Raw genomic sequence first — 19,020 nt, forward strand, 5'->3', positions numbered from 1 at the left:
TCATTTTCATATTCCTTTGTGGACTCCTTCCAGGAGATTGTCATTTACATCAGACAGGGTTTTCTCAGTGGATGCCTTGTCTCGAAGACTCGGCAGAATAGTCAGTCACTGGTGTCAAGCATACAGATAGCGGGGGGAGGGAATTCCTGCAGAGGCATTTGGCTGCTCCTCTACAATGGCTTCCTTGGGGCCAGGCACCGCTGGAGCCGATGGAGCATGCTGCTTCGAGGAGTTACCTGCAGCTGCTTTCTTAAACATGTTGTGCATTTGCTCTTTTAAAACCTCCCACTCTATCCTAGATGTTGGCCCTGAAGTAGACTTAACGAATACGTTGGGGGAACCAGAATCATACATTCGTTGATGACGCCATTTCTTTTTATGGGAAGAGCAGAATGTGGAATGCCTAGGCAAATATGATAGCTTTTTGGTCTCTTTATGGTGCATAACATCTTTTGCTGGAGAGGGCCCCTCCTTCTTGAGCTCTGACAACCAGGCGGTCAAGCAGGCCGGAGAGTTTGATGGGGGTCAACCTAACGTGAGTTTTGCAACCCTCTTCCGCAGTGATTTCAGGTTCATCTTCATGCAAGAACTGCAGTCCTCATTGACGGGACCGATGCTGAGGCACCACACGCAGACACTGTGTGGGGTAATGGACATCTTGGAAGGACAGTCCTTGCACCGCTTGAAGCCTGACATCTTGGGAGCTGACATAATATTGAAACCCCATTGAATAAGATAAAAATGTATAGTTTGAAAAGAATATTTTTCTGAGAGAAAGTGAGTTGTACCGATGAGCAGCGTTCTGAGTGCGTGGAAAAAAGAAACTGAGGAACTGAGGGACAGGGGCATAGTGACACAGTAAATGTAGGGTGACCGACTTCGCATCTGGAGTCGACGACCGCTGAATTGAGTCCAGAGGGATCGATGGCCGAGTAGAGGTGCACTAACGCCACATGTCAAAAAGTTTGCAATCAGCTGACACTGGAATGGATATCTATCTGATGAGGAATCTGAGGGTCAAAAGCAATCCATTGAAATGTATTTAGCATAAAAAATCTCTACCACTCACCTCTCATTTCCACTTTAACCCTCTCTACTCCTTTGACATCTACACTCTTCACCTACTTGTCTTCTACCCCTGCACACCACACCACTACCACTCAATCTCACATACACAGCTCCCACTGGAGTCACTGATTACCACTCCCAAACCGAGGGCAAGCAAGTCATCCACAGATCATTCAGCACTTGGTTCCACCTTCTGTGCACCTCACTGATCAAAAGGTTTTGGGGCATCTAGGACGGGGCTAGAGGATGCATATACATCGCTTAAGAGGAACCAGGGCAAATCTAAAACAGGATGACCACTTATGTTAGTGTGAATTACCCCTACAAAAACAGGGGATGCGAATTACCATGTGTGTGTTCAGGCCATGATATCTTGTACCCCCACAATCAAAAGGTACGGGGGTACCCTGGCAGGGGCTAGATGGTTCCTCCACATTGGATGGGACCAGAGGAATCCTAAAACAGGATGGCCACTTGTGTTATTTTGAGTTAACCCCAGGGAGTTTTGGGGGGATGCAAATTACTGTAGGTGTGTCCAGACCATGATATCTTGCACCCCCACAATCAAAAGGTATGGGGTGTCCAAGGAGGGGCTAGATGGTACTTCTACTTCCGTTGGGACCAGATTAAGCATAAAACAGGATGACCACTTGTGTTACTTAACCCCAGGGAGGCAGGGGAGGCGAATTACTATAGGTGCGTTCAGGCCATGATATATTGTACCCCCACAATCAAAAGGTACTGGGGTGTTCTGGGAGGGGCTAAATGGTGCCGCCTACATTGGTTGGGACCAGAGTAAACCGGGGAGAAAATGTTATGTTGGTTCTGCCACATTTAGTCCACTATACTAGAATCTCTGGTGCACTGAACGGAAGGTAAGACTGTCTTCTGGTCAAATCAAGTTATACAAAACTGGCGGAATGCCAAGGCAGCAATAATACAATTCTATGTGACAGTATTGAAACCACTAGCAGAAGAGCACCAGGGTACACTAATGGGGCCCTACGCTTATTAAAACTGTCCTATTGTAAGGGTGGTGTAAACGTAATTATTTATAAGCCCTCCAATTTTTGCAGTTGAAGTCGGCATGAGATTTCATTATTTGCCCGGCATCACACACTTACGCTAAACAGCAAAGCAGGGATTTTAACCCACTCTGCAATTTGGGCATCGCCACCTTCTTACACACCTTACTTGGAACCAATATTTATGTTTTGGGGGGTCAAGACCTACAATAATACTTCCCTATAGAGTTTACTTGCAAAATACACACATTGCATAGTAAAGAATGACACCATATACTTCTAGCAGCAGCATGCAGGGCCAAAATAATATCAGTGTACCTTTTTTTTATTTTCCACATCCTGAAGGGAAAACTAGAAGATGCAAAATATCTATGTAGCCACTTTATTTTCAGCGCTTCAAGACACGCAATAAAAGAGGTGTAAACATCTCACTTAGGTTTGGAGATTTGTCACAAACCTCTAGTGTATTGTTATACATGGTTTTAAGAACATTCAACTAAGGACATCAAAGCTAACTTTACTATTTAGCATATCAAGCTATTTAGACGTTATGGGTATTGTTATGGGGGGGGCCGCTATGCACATCCAGCAGCCCCCCCCGACCCGCAATGCTACGGACACCAGCACTTAACAGGCCTGTGCCTGTGGGGATTGGGAACCTGCCCTGGACATCCGGCAGGCCCCATGGTACCATAGGACACCAGCACCATTGGGGGTGGGGGCACAGCCAGCCATGCCTCTGACCGTGCGGGCCTCTGCCACCATGCTGGTACGATGGTCCCACGGCATCTGGGCATGCAGGCCCGTGCCTCCCACATGAAATGAGACACCAACTCAGGAGTTACTCTTCTGGAGTCTGCAGCCGTTCTGTTGGGCCTCGCTCGTTTAGATTTTTATCCATCAGCAGTGATTTTTGGATACCGAGGCTTGAGCCTCATTACTCCATCTTCTCGGGTTGAGTATGTAGTGTGGGTTTGTATTCTTCTTGGTCTGTGTGGTCTTGTCACAGTAGGGCTGGTAATCTGTACCAGGCATCTGTTGGGCCTGTCTGCAGAAGCTCCTTTTATTAGCTTGGCCCATGTTAAAAGGGCAACAAGACACATCCCCTTCAAAGGGGCAACCCAAGGGGTAGGTCCCACACCACAGGTATGAACACATTTTCAAAGGGTGCTTTATTGTATTGCTCGCTTTAACTGACAGATTTGCAAGGTGACTGGTGGTCTTTCAGTTGGGAAATGCACTATCATGCATAAGAAAGGCTATGCTGCTTGTCATAACCTCCCCACACGATGTGTGGGTAGACCGACGTTGCGGTCGTTCAGGAGGAACAGGACATGACGTGGGGACAAGGGAGGGGGCGGGGCGAGGGTTGTTGCGGCAGTTGCCGCATAGTTTAACAAAGTAAGTTGCATACTGGCCCCGGATTCCGCGTATCATTGGGGAGGGCCCGCACGTACCCGACTCTCAGGTGAGGATTAAACAATGGCAACGAGGGGTTGAGCGACCCACCCGTGCCGTCACGAGGTCTGCTGCCGGGCAGTTTAGCGCGTCGGCACGCCTCGGTCGCGCAGCAATCCTGCCCTCCGACGCGGCGGCACGCAGTAAACACGCTGCAGCAGCTCAGGCACTCACGAAGCCTCCTGCGAACGCCAGTGCACAGGCACACACTGGAGGACCTGCGCACACCAAGCAAGGAGAGCGGGGGCCAGAACTGGAAAAGATAGGCCCGGGGAGCGAGCAGCATCACGCGGTAAGCACCGCCCACGCCCCCATACCTGCCTCACGATCAGTCACTGGCAAACAAGCAAGGGGAGCCGACTTTAAGTACTCCCCACGCCCCACAGGCTACTTAGGAGGCGGAGGATCAGATAACAGAAGGAAGCGGCTAGCACAGTGAAAGTGCAGAGATTTAACAATATAAATCAAGGAACAATTGTTCAACTGATCATCAACAGGCACCACACAAGCCACAAACCTCACATCAGACCAGATCAGAAATCTGCAAGTAGTAAAAAATGCATGTCTGCACTGGATAAAATTAAAATTGCGTGATAGCGAAGTGCACCTATGTACTTGATAACAAGTTGGCCAAAAAAGTGTCGGAGGTCCTCGGTTCCTCATTACACAAATCACAGATGAGATTATCTGATGGAGGAACAGCCCATTTAGCAGTTCCAACCTTCGAAGTTAGCATATTAAAGCAAACTCTTGTAATAAAATATTTATTTAAAAACCTGGAAACTTTTAAATATATTTGTAAACCAATGGACAACCATGCAAAATGCTGGCGGTTTGAACTTTTCGTAAGCTCAGTATGTTCTCTTTGCACTAACAATAATTTGAAGGCTAGTTTTGTATGTCTTGGTGCCTTACAGTTAATGGTGCTAGGGTTTGCAAATCTACTTTCACAATTGACTCCAATGGCCATCTTTCTAATATGTCTAAGCCAAGCAATAGACCTGATGTTCTTGCTAGACTTTATCAACCACATCATAAATTGTTGGGTTAAAACGCATTCGCATTACCCCAATGCGCAACCATAAACTCATATTTTAGTTACACTAGAGGTCTATGATTTGCTCTGGTGCCAGCCAGAGAGTCTTTTTTTGCACAGATGTTCATGATTTGTGTTTTTGTTCACACAAGCTTCTATAACTATTAAAGTATCTCCATATTTGCTTTAGTGCCAACTTTAGTAGGCAAGTTCAAAAAGGCTGATGTTCTCTTGGATGTTCTGGTCCTCTCCTAAGTCTAACCCACTGGGACAAATGATGTTTAAGAATATTTACTTTAGAGACTCCACTTGAACCATCCCAACCCTCGCCAAAAAAGTGTTTGAAGTGACCAATAGGCATGAGGGCAGTTATATATTGCAATCTGGCTCGCCACAACTACTGTATTGAAACTTGACGAAGCAGCCAGCACAAAGCACACCTTTGGTTGGCAACTCTATAAATCCGTGCCTAGTTTTACAGTTGTCTACGATCTGCCTGAACAGGGGATGATTGTTTTGATTTGCTTGACCAAGTTCTTCCACCTGATCGTTAATCATTGTGTTATATCTTTAAACAGCTGAAATGGAGGCCTGGAGAATGTCTTGAATGCCAACTAGCCCCTGATGCAAAACATTTTACATGTATGAAGTGTTAAATTAACTTGTTCTGTATGTTTTAGTCTTTCTAATGTGTTGGTTTCCTTCTGTTTCAGGAATCATGTAGCCATGCCGACTATCTTCGAAGCAGGCGTTGCCGTTTTCTACCTTCTCCTCTTCTAGCATCAGATAAAGTGATTCCTACGTTCAGCATCAGTCATGATAAACCAAGAGGAGGAGCTGACCTTTCAGCCACCCCAAAAAGCAGTCCATTGCTTATTTCCCTGGTGGGGCCCAGAAATGCCAACGTGAACTTCACCACCTCCCTGAAAGCTGTCAGGATTCCTTAGTGGGGCAGTGAACTCCTTTAGAATAAAACCTTGGCGGCTTCTTGATAGGCTCTGCTGAGGTTTGTGGATGCAGCCCCCCAAAACAAAGCGCCCTCTGGGCACGCTTAACCGAGGCAGTGCAGCGCTTTCCAACATCTTGTTTGGTGGCATGCATAATGAGAAGGGGACTGTGCAGAAATGTCAACCACTCTCTTCTTCCAAAGCTGCCACTGGACCAGCATCTGCTGGCAAAAAGCGGGGGCGCCCATCGTTTTTGTCCAGTCCAGATTCAGAGAATTCTGCCACTCCACCCTCAGCAAAGAAAATCGCATCTGTCCACGCCAGACTCAGTCACCCCTCTTCTCGAAGTACAGTAAATGGGCATGGATGCCATCAGGAAGTGAAGGGTGGGAAGCCCTGCAAGAAGTCATTGGGCACAAGCAGCACCATGGAGAAGCCTCAGGATGATTATATCCTTTTCAGCCCTGGTCACCAGTCTTTGGCACTCAAAAGAAAGCGTAAAGAAAAGCACCTCACAACATCCCGCCTCTCTGTGTCCGTACTGACCCCGCCTCCAGGTCTAGATCGCTCCGTGCTGGACAGTAGCAGGTTTGAGTCCTTTGCTGCCACAGGTAATAGTTTTCATTTTGCCAACGTTTGCACAATTAAGAATGCCCCATTGTATGTAGCTATGTGGATGACAGCACTCTTTGTGGGTGATGTGTGAAGGCATCATGAAGTATGACACAGACAACAGATTCAAGATTCCAAAACCAAGTCATTTATTAACTCAAATGTCAGGATGGTAGAAGGCGTAACTGCCCTATACTAGGGTGGGATTTCCCTTGGTGAACAAAATTTAGGATAGTGTGAGAGTTCGGTGTCCGCAAAAATAATCAAATGCAACATTACCTAATGAGAAATTACCAAATTATTTTGATCAAATTTGTTTGGGAGTGTTGTATATTTGTATTAATATATAGATGGGGGGGGGGGGTTGGGGTAAGGGAATAAGTGAAGGTAGTGGGCAGTGGGGCGAACTCCCCTCCCCCATTAGTAAAAGGAAACTCAACCCAAGAAAATGCAGTCATTTCTCTTTAGGTCTTTTTTCCCCGATCATTTCATAGACAACCAAAGAGTTCTACTTAAGTCTGTCGGTATTAAAAAAAATATGCTTTCCCTGAAAACTAAAGCTAAATAATGTGTAGGGATGTCAATAATACAAGAAATGGTGATTAACATAAAGTTCTGAGCTTCTTCCAACTTTTAGCTTCTGTTTCAGCTCCCCTTCCCCAAGTTCAAGAAAGTTCCACAGAAGTCTGTTACCTCTCTCCTACTCAAGGTAATACAGTGCCACACAATACTCTGGTTCCCTTCCCTAAGATCGAAGCCGCACCGTTCAAAGGAAAAGTGGTCTCAAGGCTTCTTCTCGAGACAACAAGTATAACTCCTCACTTCTCAAGGCTCCCTTCCCCAAGACTTTAGCTTCACCACATATAGTTCTTCAGTCTTTCAAACAAATGATTTAACACAACGTAAGGTCATCTTGACCATGTTCCTGTATTGCCTCATCCATTCACTGGCAGTGCCCCTTCTTGGTTTATTCCACAGTGTCTCTTGGTTCTCGCAGGTCAGGTCTCACCAGTATAGGCACAGTTGTCAGATCACATGGCCCACCCATCACAGGTCACGCAACCAGGATACCTCTCTTAGGTGGGCTCTTGGCTTTGTAGACCATATTTACACTTCTCTGGCTTCTCCTCTGTAGCCTCCTGGCTCTACAAGTGTATGTCGCACACCTCCTACCAGCCTTTGGCCTTGCCGCACTGCGTTTATCTGTAAAGTTCACTTTGTGGTAGTCTTAGTCCTGCCCCACCTTTAGTTGGCACTCTTTCACACTGGTGTCCTTTTCTTATGTGTTATCATATGGGCACTTTCGCTTTAGCTGTCTTTGCTTGCTTTTCCCAAAAAGCTGTGCTTGATTTTATATTCAACAAACTTAATTGCGAGATTTGTTCTATACGGTATTCACCAAATATTCAATGTGCTCAATTTCAAGTTTCATTTAGTTCAGTGTTAAACAAATGCTCTATTTCAAATTCCCATTTGTTTTGGTATTCAATGTGCATTTAGCATGTTTATTTTCATGGTTTTTTCTTAAGTTCGCTAAATTATTACCTCTCCGCCACCCGCTTGGAATGCCCCAGCTGCCGAGTGCCTCTCCCGACACCCACCGGTGTTCGGTGTGGTACACGGTGGCTTCCGCTGCTTCTCCCAGCCTCTCCGGGTGGTGGCCAGCGGCCGCGAGCCCTGCACGTACTTCGGAACTTGTCTTCGCATCGCTGGTTGCTCTGCTGCCTTCTTTTGGTCACGAACAGCGTCCCGCTCTCTCCCGCAGTTCTGCAGCCCCAGCTCCTGGCTCATCCACAGGTCCCACCACGTCTGCCTCCTCTGAACACGGGTCCTCTGCTGGTCTCCTTCCCACAGGCCTCCCTGTTTCTCCTCTTGCTGCCAATTTTGTCTTCCTTTATACACCTGCAACCTTTTGACAGGCTGCAGGTGTGTACTTCCAATTGGATTTGCCTGTCCATGATTGACACTTCGCAGGCATCTTACTCGTCCCAGTACTAAAGTGGTGACATGGTCTAGTGTTCATTACTGTCTCCTCTTCCTCGTCTCATTACTGTCAAGTGTCACATTTTGGGAAATGAGCTTGCTTTAAATAGCCCATAAAGCTCGGGGGAGGGTTGGGTTTGTTGGCAATGGGAAAGGGGTGATACCATGTCTCGCCTGAGGGCACCCTACTTCAATCCTCAAGGACCATCCACCCAGGCGATCCTTCCTTGCTTCTCCGCCACCAGGGTCAGGATCCAAAAGCAATGGCTTTTCCCTGGTGTGAGACGGGCATGGTATCAAGAGACACAGACTCAAAGTTGTTATTTTCAAAACCTTTATTAACTAAGGTTCCTGAGTTGTAATGCCTAACTGGCCCTAAATCCTAAAGGGATGGTTCCCTTAAATGATGTTTCTTAGGGCCGCCAGTGCCTGAAAGTCCAAACAAATAATCCGTCTGTGTATAAAACCTATGCTTGCCCTCACTATTTACAAACATTTTAGGAAGTCTTAAAAAAGGGAAAAATAGTGGCTCAAAGAAAAGGAAATGTAAACCACAGCTGGTTTCAGATAGTCTTACCAATGGGTGTAGTTCTGCCAGTGCAAGATAGTTCAATTCAAAAGGGGGAGTCCGTAACCTTCCGCACAGGGCTCTTGCAGCAAATCAACAAAGTCCACAATATCCTTGGGGCTCCCTTACCCAAGCCTGGACTCTTCCAGTTTCAAACAAAAAAAGAATACACAGTTCTGGTCTGGCCTCTCGGGGCTCCCTTGCCCAAGCTTAGGCCCCTTCCGTCTTTTAACAAACGCAGTTCTTCACCTAGTCAGGATGTTCCTTTCACTGTACAGATCTTACATGGGGTAGTATCGGAGACTTTTGAGAATGCTGGGCACTTTGCTCCTCCACTCTGACCTTTAACCCCTCTCCTTGTTCCTTGCTCTTCCTTTTTAATGTTCCACCTTCAGGTGCTTCCTGCACACCTTCTTGCCTTCTTTTGTTTCCTTGCCTTCTTTTGTTTCCTTGCCTTCTTTTGTTTCCTTGCCTTCTTTTGTTTCCTTGCCTTCTTTTGTTTCCTTGCCTTCTTTTGTTTCCTTGCCTTCTTTTGTTTCCTTTATTTCACTGTGCACACCTGCACTTTCCTTTGGTTTCTTGTCTTTATATTGTGCCTCTCGCACAGTTCCTTTCTTTATAGTGCACACTTGCACTGATTGTTAGGAAACATTACATATTGTATGTAATTTTCCCTCCATGTGGCAACCCCCAACCTTGTTTCTGTTGTTTTACACCCTGATCTAGACTTTGCCAGAGAAGCGCAGCCTTCCGCCGCACTCCTCTGGGCTTTCGCTCAATTCTTATGGGGAAACTGACATGCCCTTAAGACAGTCAGTACTGGGAGACTTCGTTTACCCTAGTCCTTTGCTCATGTTGCAGCTTTTGTGCAACATGAAACAAGAGTGCACTGTAACTTACTTGACCGCGCTCTTGGGTCTCTAGTCATTCCAAAGGCCCTAGAAACTCTTGCTGGACTTATTATGAACTGCGCAAGTGTGTCACGAACAGGACTGGTGGCAGCTATCGTTTCTCTTGTGTTTTGAACCCTTTTTCGCCATGTTATCCGCGCTTACTGCGTTTGGCTCAAATGAGTGGCCTGGCTCCAATATGGCTATGCCACGAGGTTCTTTGTCCTGTCCTCTGACCGTCTTGCCCCTTCACCTTCCCCAGGTCTAGCCGACCCGGGTCCGTCCTTATTTGGTCATGCACTTTCCCGCAAAACCCAACGCTTTCGCAGGCTTCTGCATGCCTTGTGTGTGCCTCCAGGATGTTGGCTGGGATGCCTGTTCCCAATACACATCCTGGGTGCCAGAGAGTCTGGAGTGTCCTGAATGACTGGGACCACCGTGGTCCGTGATAGGTCCACGTACGGTGTGAGTGTGTTTGAGCAGATCTCCCATTGGGTCCTATCCGTTTTGGCGCGAAGGGAACTTTGGATAAGAGGAGGCTGAAAACACCACTACCATGTCGATCTCCTGAGTTCACACCGAACAAGGGATAAGGAGCCAAGTATCCTGCAACAAGAAGCAGAGTCGAAGAACCGCTGGTGACCCGCTGAAGGTTTGGCACCCTGAGCCGCTGTCGTCCTGTGAGACCCCTCTGCATCCTATCGTCCTAGGTGGTCTGCGAAGGCGCTTCGACCCATTGGAATAGTGGGATCAACTTTTCCCGGCACCTTCATCAAACCCTGCAAGTAAGCCTCTTCGGAAGTGTCCCTGGGCCAACCAGTGGGCTGACCAGCTTACGCAGGACGGTTTGCTCTGTCACCGCCGCCATTTCGGGGAAGCCCTCGAAACTTGGTCTACTGCTTGCTCTGCGTCCAAGGCACTCGCACCGAATTTCGTACACTTGGCATTCCCAGGTCTGAAGTGAGACGAGTGCGCCCGGACCACAGTAAACGCGGTTGCCATGTTGCCCTGCTGTGGTAACAACCTGTGCACGTTCGCTGCATTTGGGACACCCTCAACCCTGCATCCTGCTACACGGAATCTACACGGTGTCGAGAAGTCCTGATTATCGCATCTGAACCTGCCAGCAACGTGAACTGAACTGGAGAAGTATGGGTCTGCCTGCGTCGAGGACCGGTGAGTAGTCCATACCCCATCTGGTGGACCATCGCGCATGAGCCCGTTTCTTTTCTACCGCTGTTGCAAAATAGCGACTCTATCCCGCACTCTCACCCTGCCTCTGCCCACAAGTGGAGGCCTTGCTTGAGTAGTGGAGACTTGTTCTTCATCGCTTCATTCACCTCCCTCAACTGCCTGAGATCCTTGAAGAGACCCTTCTTTATCCATTGGCACCAGTGCGTGCAGGTACTTTTGAGCATAAGGCTCCTCTCTTCGTAGGGCTCGGACTTCCACCTCGTTAGGTGTATTTCAGATGTCGAACTGGGTCCAATGATTACTTACACTGCCTGTTTTCCTCCCCATCTAGGTGGTCTACATATTACGTGCTCCTAACTCCTTAGACCCCTCGGTCTTGTATATATATTGTATTAATTGTGATGTGTTGGTTTACTTTAGTATTATTGTGATTCTTTGCTATGGTCGATGTTACAAAGGCCTTGTAATAAATGTGTTTATATTTTTAATATAACACCTTTCTGGAGTAATTTGTAAGTGTGTCCTTGCTCTGTGTGCTCATTGAGGTCTTTCAGTCACCCTCGCCCCTCTTGAGACTTAGTCTTGACCGCTGCCATCGCTACTCTGAATGGTCTGGCTTGTCCAGAGGTTACCCTGTTCCAAAAAACTAGGCTCCAGGTCCGAGTTCAGAAATCTATTTTAACACTGATCTGCTTTTTTCTCGTGCCTCTTGTGCACTTCACATGCCTTTACTCTGCTTTACTTTCTTTCAGCACTGCTCGCGCCTTTTCCTTCTTTGTTTTTCCACTTTATTTCTTGCACTTTCTATACTTGTTATGCTTCCTCTCTCATTCCGTTCCCTGCCACTTTGCAAATTGTGCCTTTCTCCCGCTCCGCTCTAGTGAAACGCACGCTCCTGAGTTTCTCTCTGCCTTTCACGAAAACTCACTCGGCAGCGTCGTGTTGACAGACGGGCTCTCTCTGGAAAAGCGGGGTTGACGTCAGGCTGTCACCACCTGCCCCTCTGAAACCTTTGGGGCCAGCACAGGTCCCACTGGAACAGGCACTTTGCTGAATGTTGTCTGAAGGATGCAGGCTGCCTCTCTCCAGCTCGTTGGAGGCACAGCTCCCTAGCCACACTACAGCCCCTCGCCAACACTGGGCCAGCGTCTTGTCATGCCGCTCTCCTCCAGGCTGCAGCTTCTGCTGCTCTCTGCTCCTTGGCTTCTCTAGTCCGGACAGCATCCCCAGCTTGCTCTCTGCTTCTGGCAGAACTCCACCTTTTATAGTGTAGTGAAGAATCAAGTGGAGTCAGGTGTGCACAGTTGGGATAAAGTGTCTGACCTTGCTTGACCCTTAGTGGGACAGCCTAGTGGTAGGTTGTAGTGGTAGATTTAGGCTCAGTCTTAATACTTTTCCTATGGGTAATCCTCATGGATCTTAGTTGCATCTTCCTCGTCTGTGTTTGTTGAAAATGGGGATGGGGAGATGGAATGAGATTGGAGGGGTAGGTCTTTGTACTTAAACATTGTATGATTGACAGAGGAGAGAGGGGTGTGTTTGTGTTTACCCAATGGAGGGGCTTCTTTTTGTGTTAGATTACTCCTTACCCCTGACATCCTGTTCTTCCAGCACAAGTCTGGGTTAGTGGGACATGAAGGGATATTAATGTTAACACCATGTGTGCCTCTTTTAATCTTCCTTCTTAATCAGTTGCATGTACTTTTACCTCTTCCGTCTCCCCTTTGGATCAGGGACAATGGACCCAGCATATCCAATAAAGGCCTTCCTTTATTGGACATGCTGTAAAGGACTTCCTCCACCTCTCCTACTGTCCCTTGGGTATACCGTGTCTTGCCTGGGGTACCCCCATGGGTACAACCCCAGACTCCCCTATCCAGATGATCCTCCCTTGCTTGTCCAGCCCGATGGGTTGGGATCCAGAAGCGATGGCCCTCCCCTGGCCATCCGAATAGAGGATTCGCGGGGTCCACATGGGAGAATACCCATAGGTTTTTCACACTGGCCACCTGTGCAGAGGATCCAAGGGGAGTAGGAGTGAGAATACCCTCTGGTTTCTCACAAATGCTTTAAAAAAACAAGTATTCGGAGAACTTGAACATTCCTTCCCTCTCTCAAATTCCCCTCCCCCTCATCTTCCTCCTGTACCCCTCACCATCTTGCCCATCTTCCCTCTTCCCTTCCCCAGCCTCCCTCCTGCTGTTTCTTCCACACCCCCTTTTCCTTTCCAGCTCATAGTAAATAGTGAATTATGTTCGTGTAGCTGCTCAAACTTGGAAACTGACATTTTTTTTAAAGAAAAAGACAGCCTTACAAAGAATTTGGAAAGTCCACTTTGAGAATTTCTGCGCACTCCAAGGGTCGGGCCTACTACCATATGTACAGAGGGCCATGATCCAGGTGCCAGTTCCTGTTTCTCCGCCTAGTCGTCAAGTCTGGGAGCTGCTCTTCTTAATCCTGGTTTTTGGAGAGGTTTTAGAAAGTTTATTTTTTTTAATTTCATTGAGTTTTGCTTTCAGAAATTAAGTTTAGGAAGTTATTTTCGTTTACGTTGTGGAATATTGATTTCACATGATTTCTTTTCAGTGTACAAAAACGGGTAGAGGAGTTCCATTTTACTTTTCTAATCTGCTCCTTTTTCTTAAACTCTTTCTACCAAGAGTTGCATTCATTATATGACTGTATTCAAAGCATGTTTTCTTCCCTGTTTCTGGTCCTTGCTATGTGCCTCTTAATCCACATCTGGTGCTGAAGTTTGCTCTTTGCAACGTTTTACAGGGTAACTAGTAGCTTTTGGTGATACAAGAACATTGATTTCCAAAACCGGTAACAAAAGAATAGTAAATGGTGTATTTTGTCAAGTGTAAAGAAAAGCTTCAACAGTTGCTGTAATGAGTTCCGTCCACCCAGGCTAGAATGTCCGACAATCATCCCTGGTCTTGCAGGTTTACGATTGAGTTTTTCAATAAATTCGATAAGAGGACCAGTACATTTGGATCAGTTGATGGGTCTCTTCTAAGAGGTTGCCACAATGGGTGAGCTTTGCCAAGACTGGTGCCCTTCCTGGCTGGTTCCTGGGGTTTGGGTCTGGAGTGTTCTTCGCCATTAGATCTCCTGCAGTTAGGATCTTGGTTCACAAGGCACCCCCTCTCTGATCTCGCAACTAGCGGAAGCTTCCGGGCCCCTCGTTAAATTGCATTGCCTTTTAACTCCTCCTCTTAGTTCAGCCCTTGACTGACCCGGTCTGGCAGAATGCTCCTGTTCTCTTGCAAGTGGGATTACCTGTTCTTCTCCCACCTCCTCTTTAATTCTGCCTCTCCTAGGTCTTTCAACCATTCCTTAGGTGTTGTGGGCCTCCACCTCCTTTCCCTTCCTGGGCGTTAGGATTTTTGATAGAACTTCTTGCGCAACCTCTCCACCAATCTCTTTCACCTGCCAATAATCCACCTTCTCCAGCACCTCTTTCCCTCCTCTTCCCCCTGATGACTTTCTCCTGTTACAACCTCCTCAGTGATCTGTTTCTGCCCTATGTCGCACTCGGGGGAAGGGCCTGGCTGGATCACCAGAGCTCCTGAACTTCTTGTGCGCTGAACTGCGAAATGCTCTATTCCCCCAACTCAGTTTCTGCAGCTACCTGCTGCTTTTGGTGGCTTCAGAGTAGTGGGATAGCCAAAAAAGCAACAGGGCTGACGGAGCAGCTACTGACACGTCTACCTAGTGTCGGCAGCCGTCTTGGAGTCCATGCAGGTCTCTTTAAACAGCTGTTTGTGTTTGGCGCTTTAGAACATTCAAATTGAAAATGCTTGGTCGGTTTCAAGTAGGGAACTCATCAGGGTCTATTTGTGGAAACAGTATTGTGAACTTTAACTAAAGCATCAATTATTTGTTGCAGAACTACAAATCTAAAAAATCATATGGACCGATATTTTCATCCGTGTCCTCGTCTCACACTTTGTAAACAGCTGCACTCCAGAATTGAAATCGCTGGATGTGGTTTGCTAATACTGACACTCCTTAATTGGCTTTGTTCTCATGCATGATTTAGTACACAAAGTAGTAAGAATTCCTGTTGGGTGATCACTCACTCCCATACAGGAAGAGGATACCACCCACTCTAGGGGCCATCTTTCATACGGATTTGAAGAGGAATGTCTTCCTGCCTTATGTCTTCTGTCTAAAACGTTGGCGATGATCAGAACCTCATTCAAGGAACTTAATGATTGTACTAGATCTTTTATTGACTGATTCATTCTTCATTGTCCCACTTACTGGTTGTGGTTGCAAACCTCCTCCTTTTGTTTACTTGATTAAGTAGAGCTTCTGCCTGGGCCATCTGGGCTGATCCTTCTTCTCGGCCCTTAATCTTGGAGCAGGACCACCTTGTTCCTCGTGACCTAGTCCTTGGTCATCTTGGATTTTCCAAAGGGAACATGGTGAATATATAAACTGCCAGATGCTATGAGTCTAGTGTAAAATGTCAGCAAATTCTGTCACTAGGCTTTATCTAAGCAAATTAATCAACTGACTTGGTTCGTTCACAAGGTTCTGTACGTTTGTTCCCCACCTGGCATAGTTTGACATCTAGTTGGGTTTGTGCAACTCATAGTGAGCACTTAAAGGAATGAAAACCATAATTGGCAAAGTCTGCAATTTTTTGTCTCTAAATGGAAATTTTTCGGTCATGAAGTCTTCCTCCTGTATCCCAGGCACAGTGTCTAGGAAAACAACCTAAGTGTCGGAAGCAGCAATGCCTCGGGACTGGAGTGCATTCCTGCATTTGCCCAGCCGGACCCTGGGGATTTAAAGTTAGTTTTTTGATACATGCGGCATCCCATAAATCTATAACAAAATCCTAGGCATTCTCTGGTGCTAAACAATCACTCAGGAAACTAAACTAATAGTCTTGATAAAGCATCTTTAAGAACCAAAATGGTGTATCCTCACAAGGTGGCAATAACGCACCACCTATTACCACAGCAGATTCTCGTGTTAGTCATATGTAGTCGTATATGAGCCAAAACTGTCTCCTCACTGTGAGCCAAAATTATGCTGATAAAGAGCCATGCAGCAAAAGTAATTGTGGTGCTATAATATGATTGATGGACCAAAACTAATAGTACTAAATCGCCACCTATGAGCCAAAATTACTTTTGGCAGGAACATGCCATTTATTATCCAAAACTAATTTGATCATGGTTGCGGTTAGTTGACCATGGTTGCCAATGTTTGGAGGTGGCAGACTATGGTTGGCAACAGTCGATAATAGTTGACTGTTTTGATGATGGTGCCTGCCAGAGTTGATGTTCACTGGCTGACTCCAAAAAACATGACGATATGAATAGTCATAGGACCAACCTTAAAAAGACTGTTCACGAAGACATAAGGCAGTGCAGCTAAATACTGAGTGTCTACATAAGCACCTTGCCAACCCTCATCTCTACGGAGCTGAAGCATTCATGTTGGCTCACATTAGCGCCACCCAAATACACCAAAACTGAAATGGACAGTTTTTCATTACAGAACTGTTTGTTTGTTCAGCGTCTTTTAAATATAGTATTCTAGATCATTTTAAAGGTGCATTTAAATTCCGAAACTAATAGTAGTTTGCATCCCATTTTTCTGTTGCGAAATTACTTTTTTTGCATGGAAAAAGACAAAATACATTCTAACAGTTGAGCAAAAACTGCTCTGCGATGCAAACAACTTGCCTTCATTGAAGGTACCTTCAATGTTTTTATTTTATAGATTTGTCATTACCCATTCAACAAAAAGTGAATAACGCTAACCCCTCAATGATGCCCACTGGGGCCCCGTCGCCCCAGTCCAAGTGTGATGAGAGAGAGAGAGTCTCTTCACTTTACACTTTGTTATCCCCACCACACTGCCCTCCTTGAGTTGGAGACCCACTACGCCCTAGAAGCAGAGCCCCCTCGTCATCCACAAATCCCCTCTGTATGATGTCGCCTCCAACTTCTGAATCTTCCTCGAGTTTCAGATAACGTATAAATATATTGCAGGGCTATGTGGGTGGTGAAGGTTATTCCCTTGCGACAATGTCTACATCCTACTGTGCGGTCCCCAACATGTTATAAACTAACTTTTCCATTTAGAGGTTGCAGGGAAGCGAGGAGGACCGTTTGTATCCTGGTCAGAGTAGGTGATCTCTGATTCTGTGTTTTTATTACTGCTTCAACACAGCCCATCCACAGATTTCTGCCATCTCCTAATTCCTGTGATGGGTGCTGAGTATCACACTGGCCACATCTTAATTTGGATTTCATTTTCGACTAATTGGCAAAGCACCGTAACAATGCTGCCCCCACCCCCTATTCTTTCAGTGTCGCTATGGGGAAATCTCTGCCTTTCAAACCACACTTTCTCCTCTCACATCTGGGAGAAGTGGTGTTTGGCTCAGGTTTATTAAGTCCAGTCCAAAATAGTTTATATGTTTCTCCAGCATTGGATCTTTCATGGATTTACATGCTGTGAATATTTCCCGTCGTCAGGCTGGGAACCTTGGTCACTTTAACCTAGCGTTTTCCTATGGAAAACTTTGACACTTTAGTGTCCTATCAACGTCCTTTTTGGGTGCTTTAGTCCCCACCACTAGGACATAGGGTATAAATGGCCCCGCGCTTCCCTTCAGATTTCAACCGTCTCCAAACTGTTGGGATCAGCTCGTGTTAGTCGTGTTTTGCACGTGCGTGTGCTATTTGTGTATTGAGATGGCTTCTGGGGCTCTGAAGTCTATTTTCCGGCCCTGTGCGTCTTGTGGGTTGAAGGTGTATGAGGGTGACTGGCATATGGATTGCCTCTACTACTTTTACCCCATCACTTGGCAGACACTTGCGAGATTTGTCGAGGGTTCTCGCAAAAGACTCTTAAGGACTGCAATCAGCGGCTGGTCTGTTGGCTTAATGATAGGCACATATCCGGCCTTGGAGGTGGGTTCGGTCTGGAGCCTGTCCTCTAAGCGGCCTGTGCAGTCTGCGGATAATAGCTGGGCGGCGTCGGCCGAGCCTCCGGCTAAGAAACCTCGTCCAGCACCTGCGTCGGAGGTGGGGAAGAGCAGTAGATCTTCTTCGAGTAAGCAGCTGTCGAAGAGTGCTTCTTCGTCTAAGCACTGTCGGTCGGACCATTCCTGAGGGTCTGGTGGTAGGCCTGAGAAGTCGACGGTGCAGTAGAAGGGCTTGGCCAAGAAGAACTCGTTGTCGAAGTGCTCCTCTTCAGGGGACCATCACAGGTCGTCCTCTAGCAGGGAGTCCTCTAAACACCAGTCCAGCGCTGGCAACCAGGCCGGGTCTCCGGTGACATCTACACCGCAGGTGGTGGTTCCAACGATGACCTCGTCGATGGTGGGCCCGTCGTCGACGGTTGCTCTACAATCTACAGTTCAGTCATTGACGGTAGTGTCGTCGGCAACGACCGTATTGGATAAAGGACCAATGCTTTTCTCATCCACGAGGATGGACACAGAATGATTGTTGCCGACGAGTGGGGCATGGCAGTGTTCCGCTACCTGACACCATTCTACATCAGGAGACGGCAGCTTTCTCGGAGTCCTCGGAGGTGGACGATGACAGGGAGCCGATATTGGGGCCGTCGGCTTTGGGACTGCAAAGTGTTGGGCCTTCGGTGTTGGTGAGAGTGGGAGCCGGTCCTGCTAGTTACCCACTGGTGAACCCACAGTCTGTTGTTGCTTCAAGTTCTGTCCACGCTGCAATCGTTGTTGGGCCAGCTGGATGCGGGGTTACCCTCTCTTAATGTGGTCATGGCGGGGCCTGTCATGGAAGATCCTCGTGTTCCTCCACGTAGATCGCCCCTCCCCCTTCCCCCCCCACTCCCCCGGCTGGGTTGCCGCTGCCGGTGAGAGAAGATCATCCATGATCATACCCTGAGGAGGGCGAACTCCCAGAGTCGGAGACGGACAGTGTTTCGCGGGACACTGTCTACTGGTTCATTGTCGCCGATGAGGGATGACGCGTGGGACACAGGCAGGGAGGTGGAACAGCCTCAGAGTCCGGCGCAGCCTTCCCCTCCTGATGTTGGGGCGTTCCACGCCATAATGGCTGGGGCATGTGTGGAGTTTGGGTTGACACCTGAGAAAGAGCGGAAGGAGCACTTCCTGTTCGATCACATGGGCAAAAGAAGGAAAGCTGTAGTCTCTGTCTACTCTGGATCACGTGTGGCAGGAGGGCCTGCGCACAATGCGCCATCCATTTCTGGAGCCGGCTGTCAA

General features: G+C 47.3%; 1 protein-coding gene across 1 annotated transcript in view; it reads left to right on the forward strand.

Moving 5' to 3' along the window:
- Positions 1-19,020, forward strand: part of POLQ (DNA polymerase theta) — a 1,553,125-nt gene that overhangs the window by 99,084 nt on the left and 1,435,021 nt on the right. The window contains exon 2 of the mRNA XM_069635828.1: positions 5,301-6,145. Within this exon, the coding sequence (XP_069491929.1) occupies positions 5,602-6,145 (544 nt within the window). The 5' untranslated portion in view covers positions 5,301-5,601. The remainder of the gene's footprint in view (positions 1-5,300; positions 6,146-19,020) is intronic.

This window comes from Ambystoma mexicanum, chromosome 7p, assembly GCF_040938575.1.
Source record: "Ambystoma mexicanum isolate Mex_15411 chromosome 7p, UKY_AmexF1_1, whole genome shotgun sequence".
NCBI classification, from domain to species: domain Eukaryota; kingdom Metazoa; phylum Chordata; class Amphibia; order Caudata; family Ambystomatidae; genus Ambystoma; species Ambystoma mexicanum.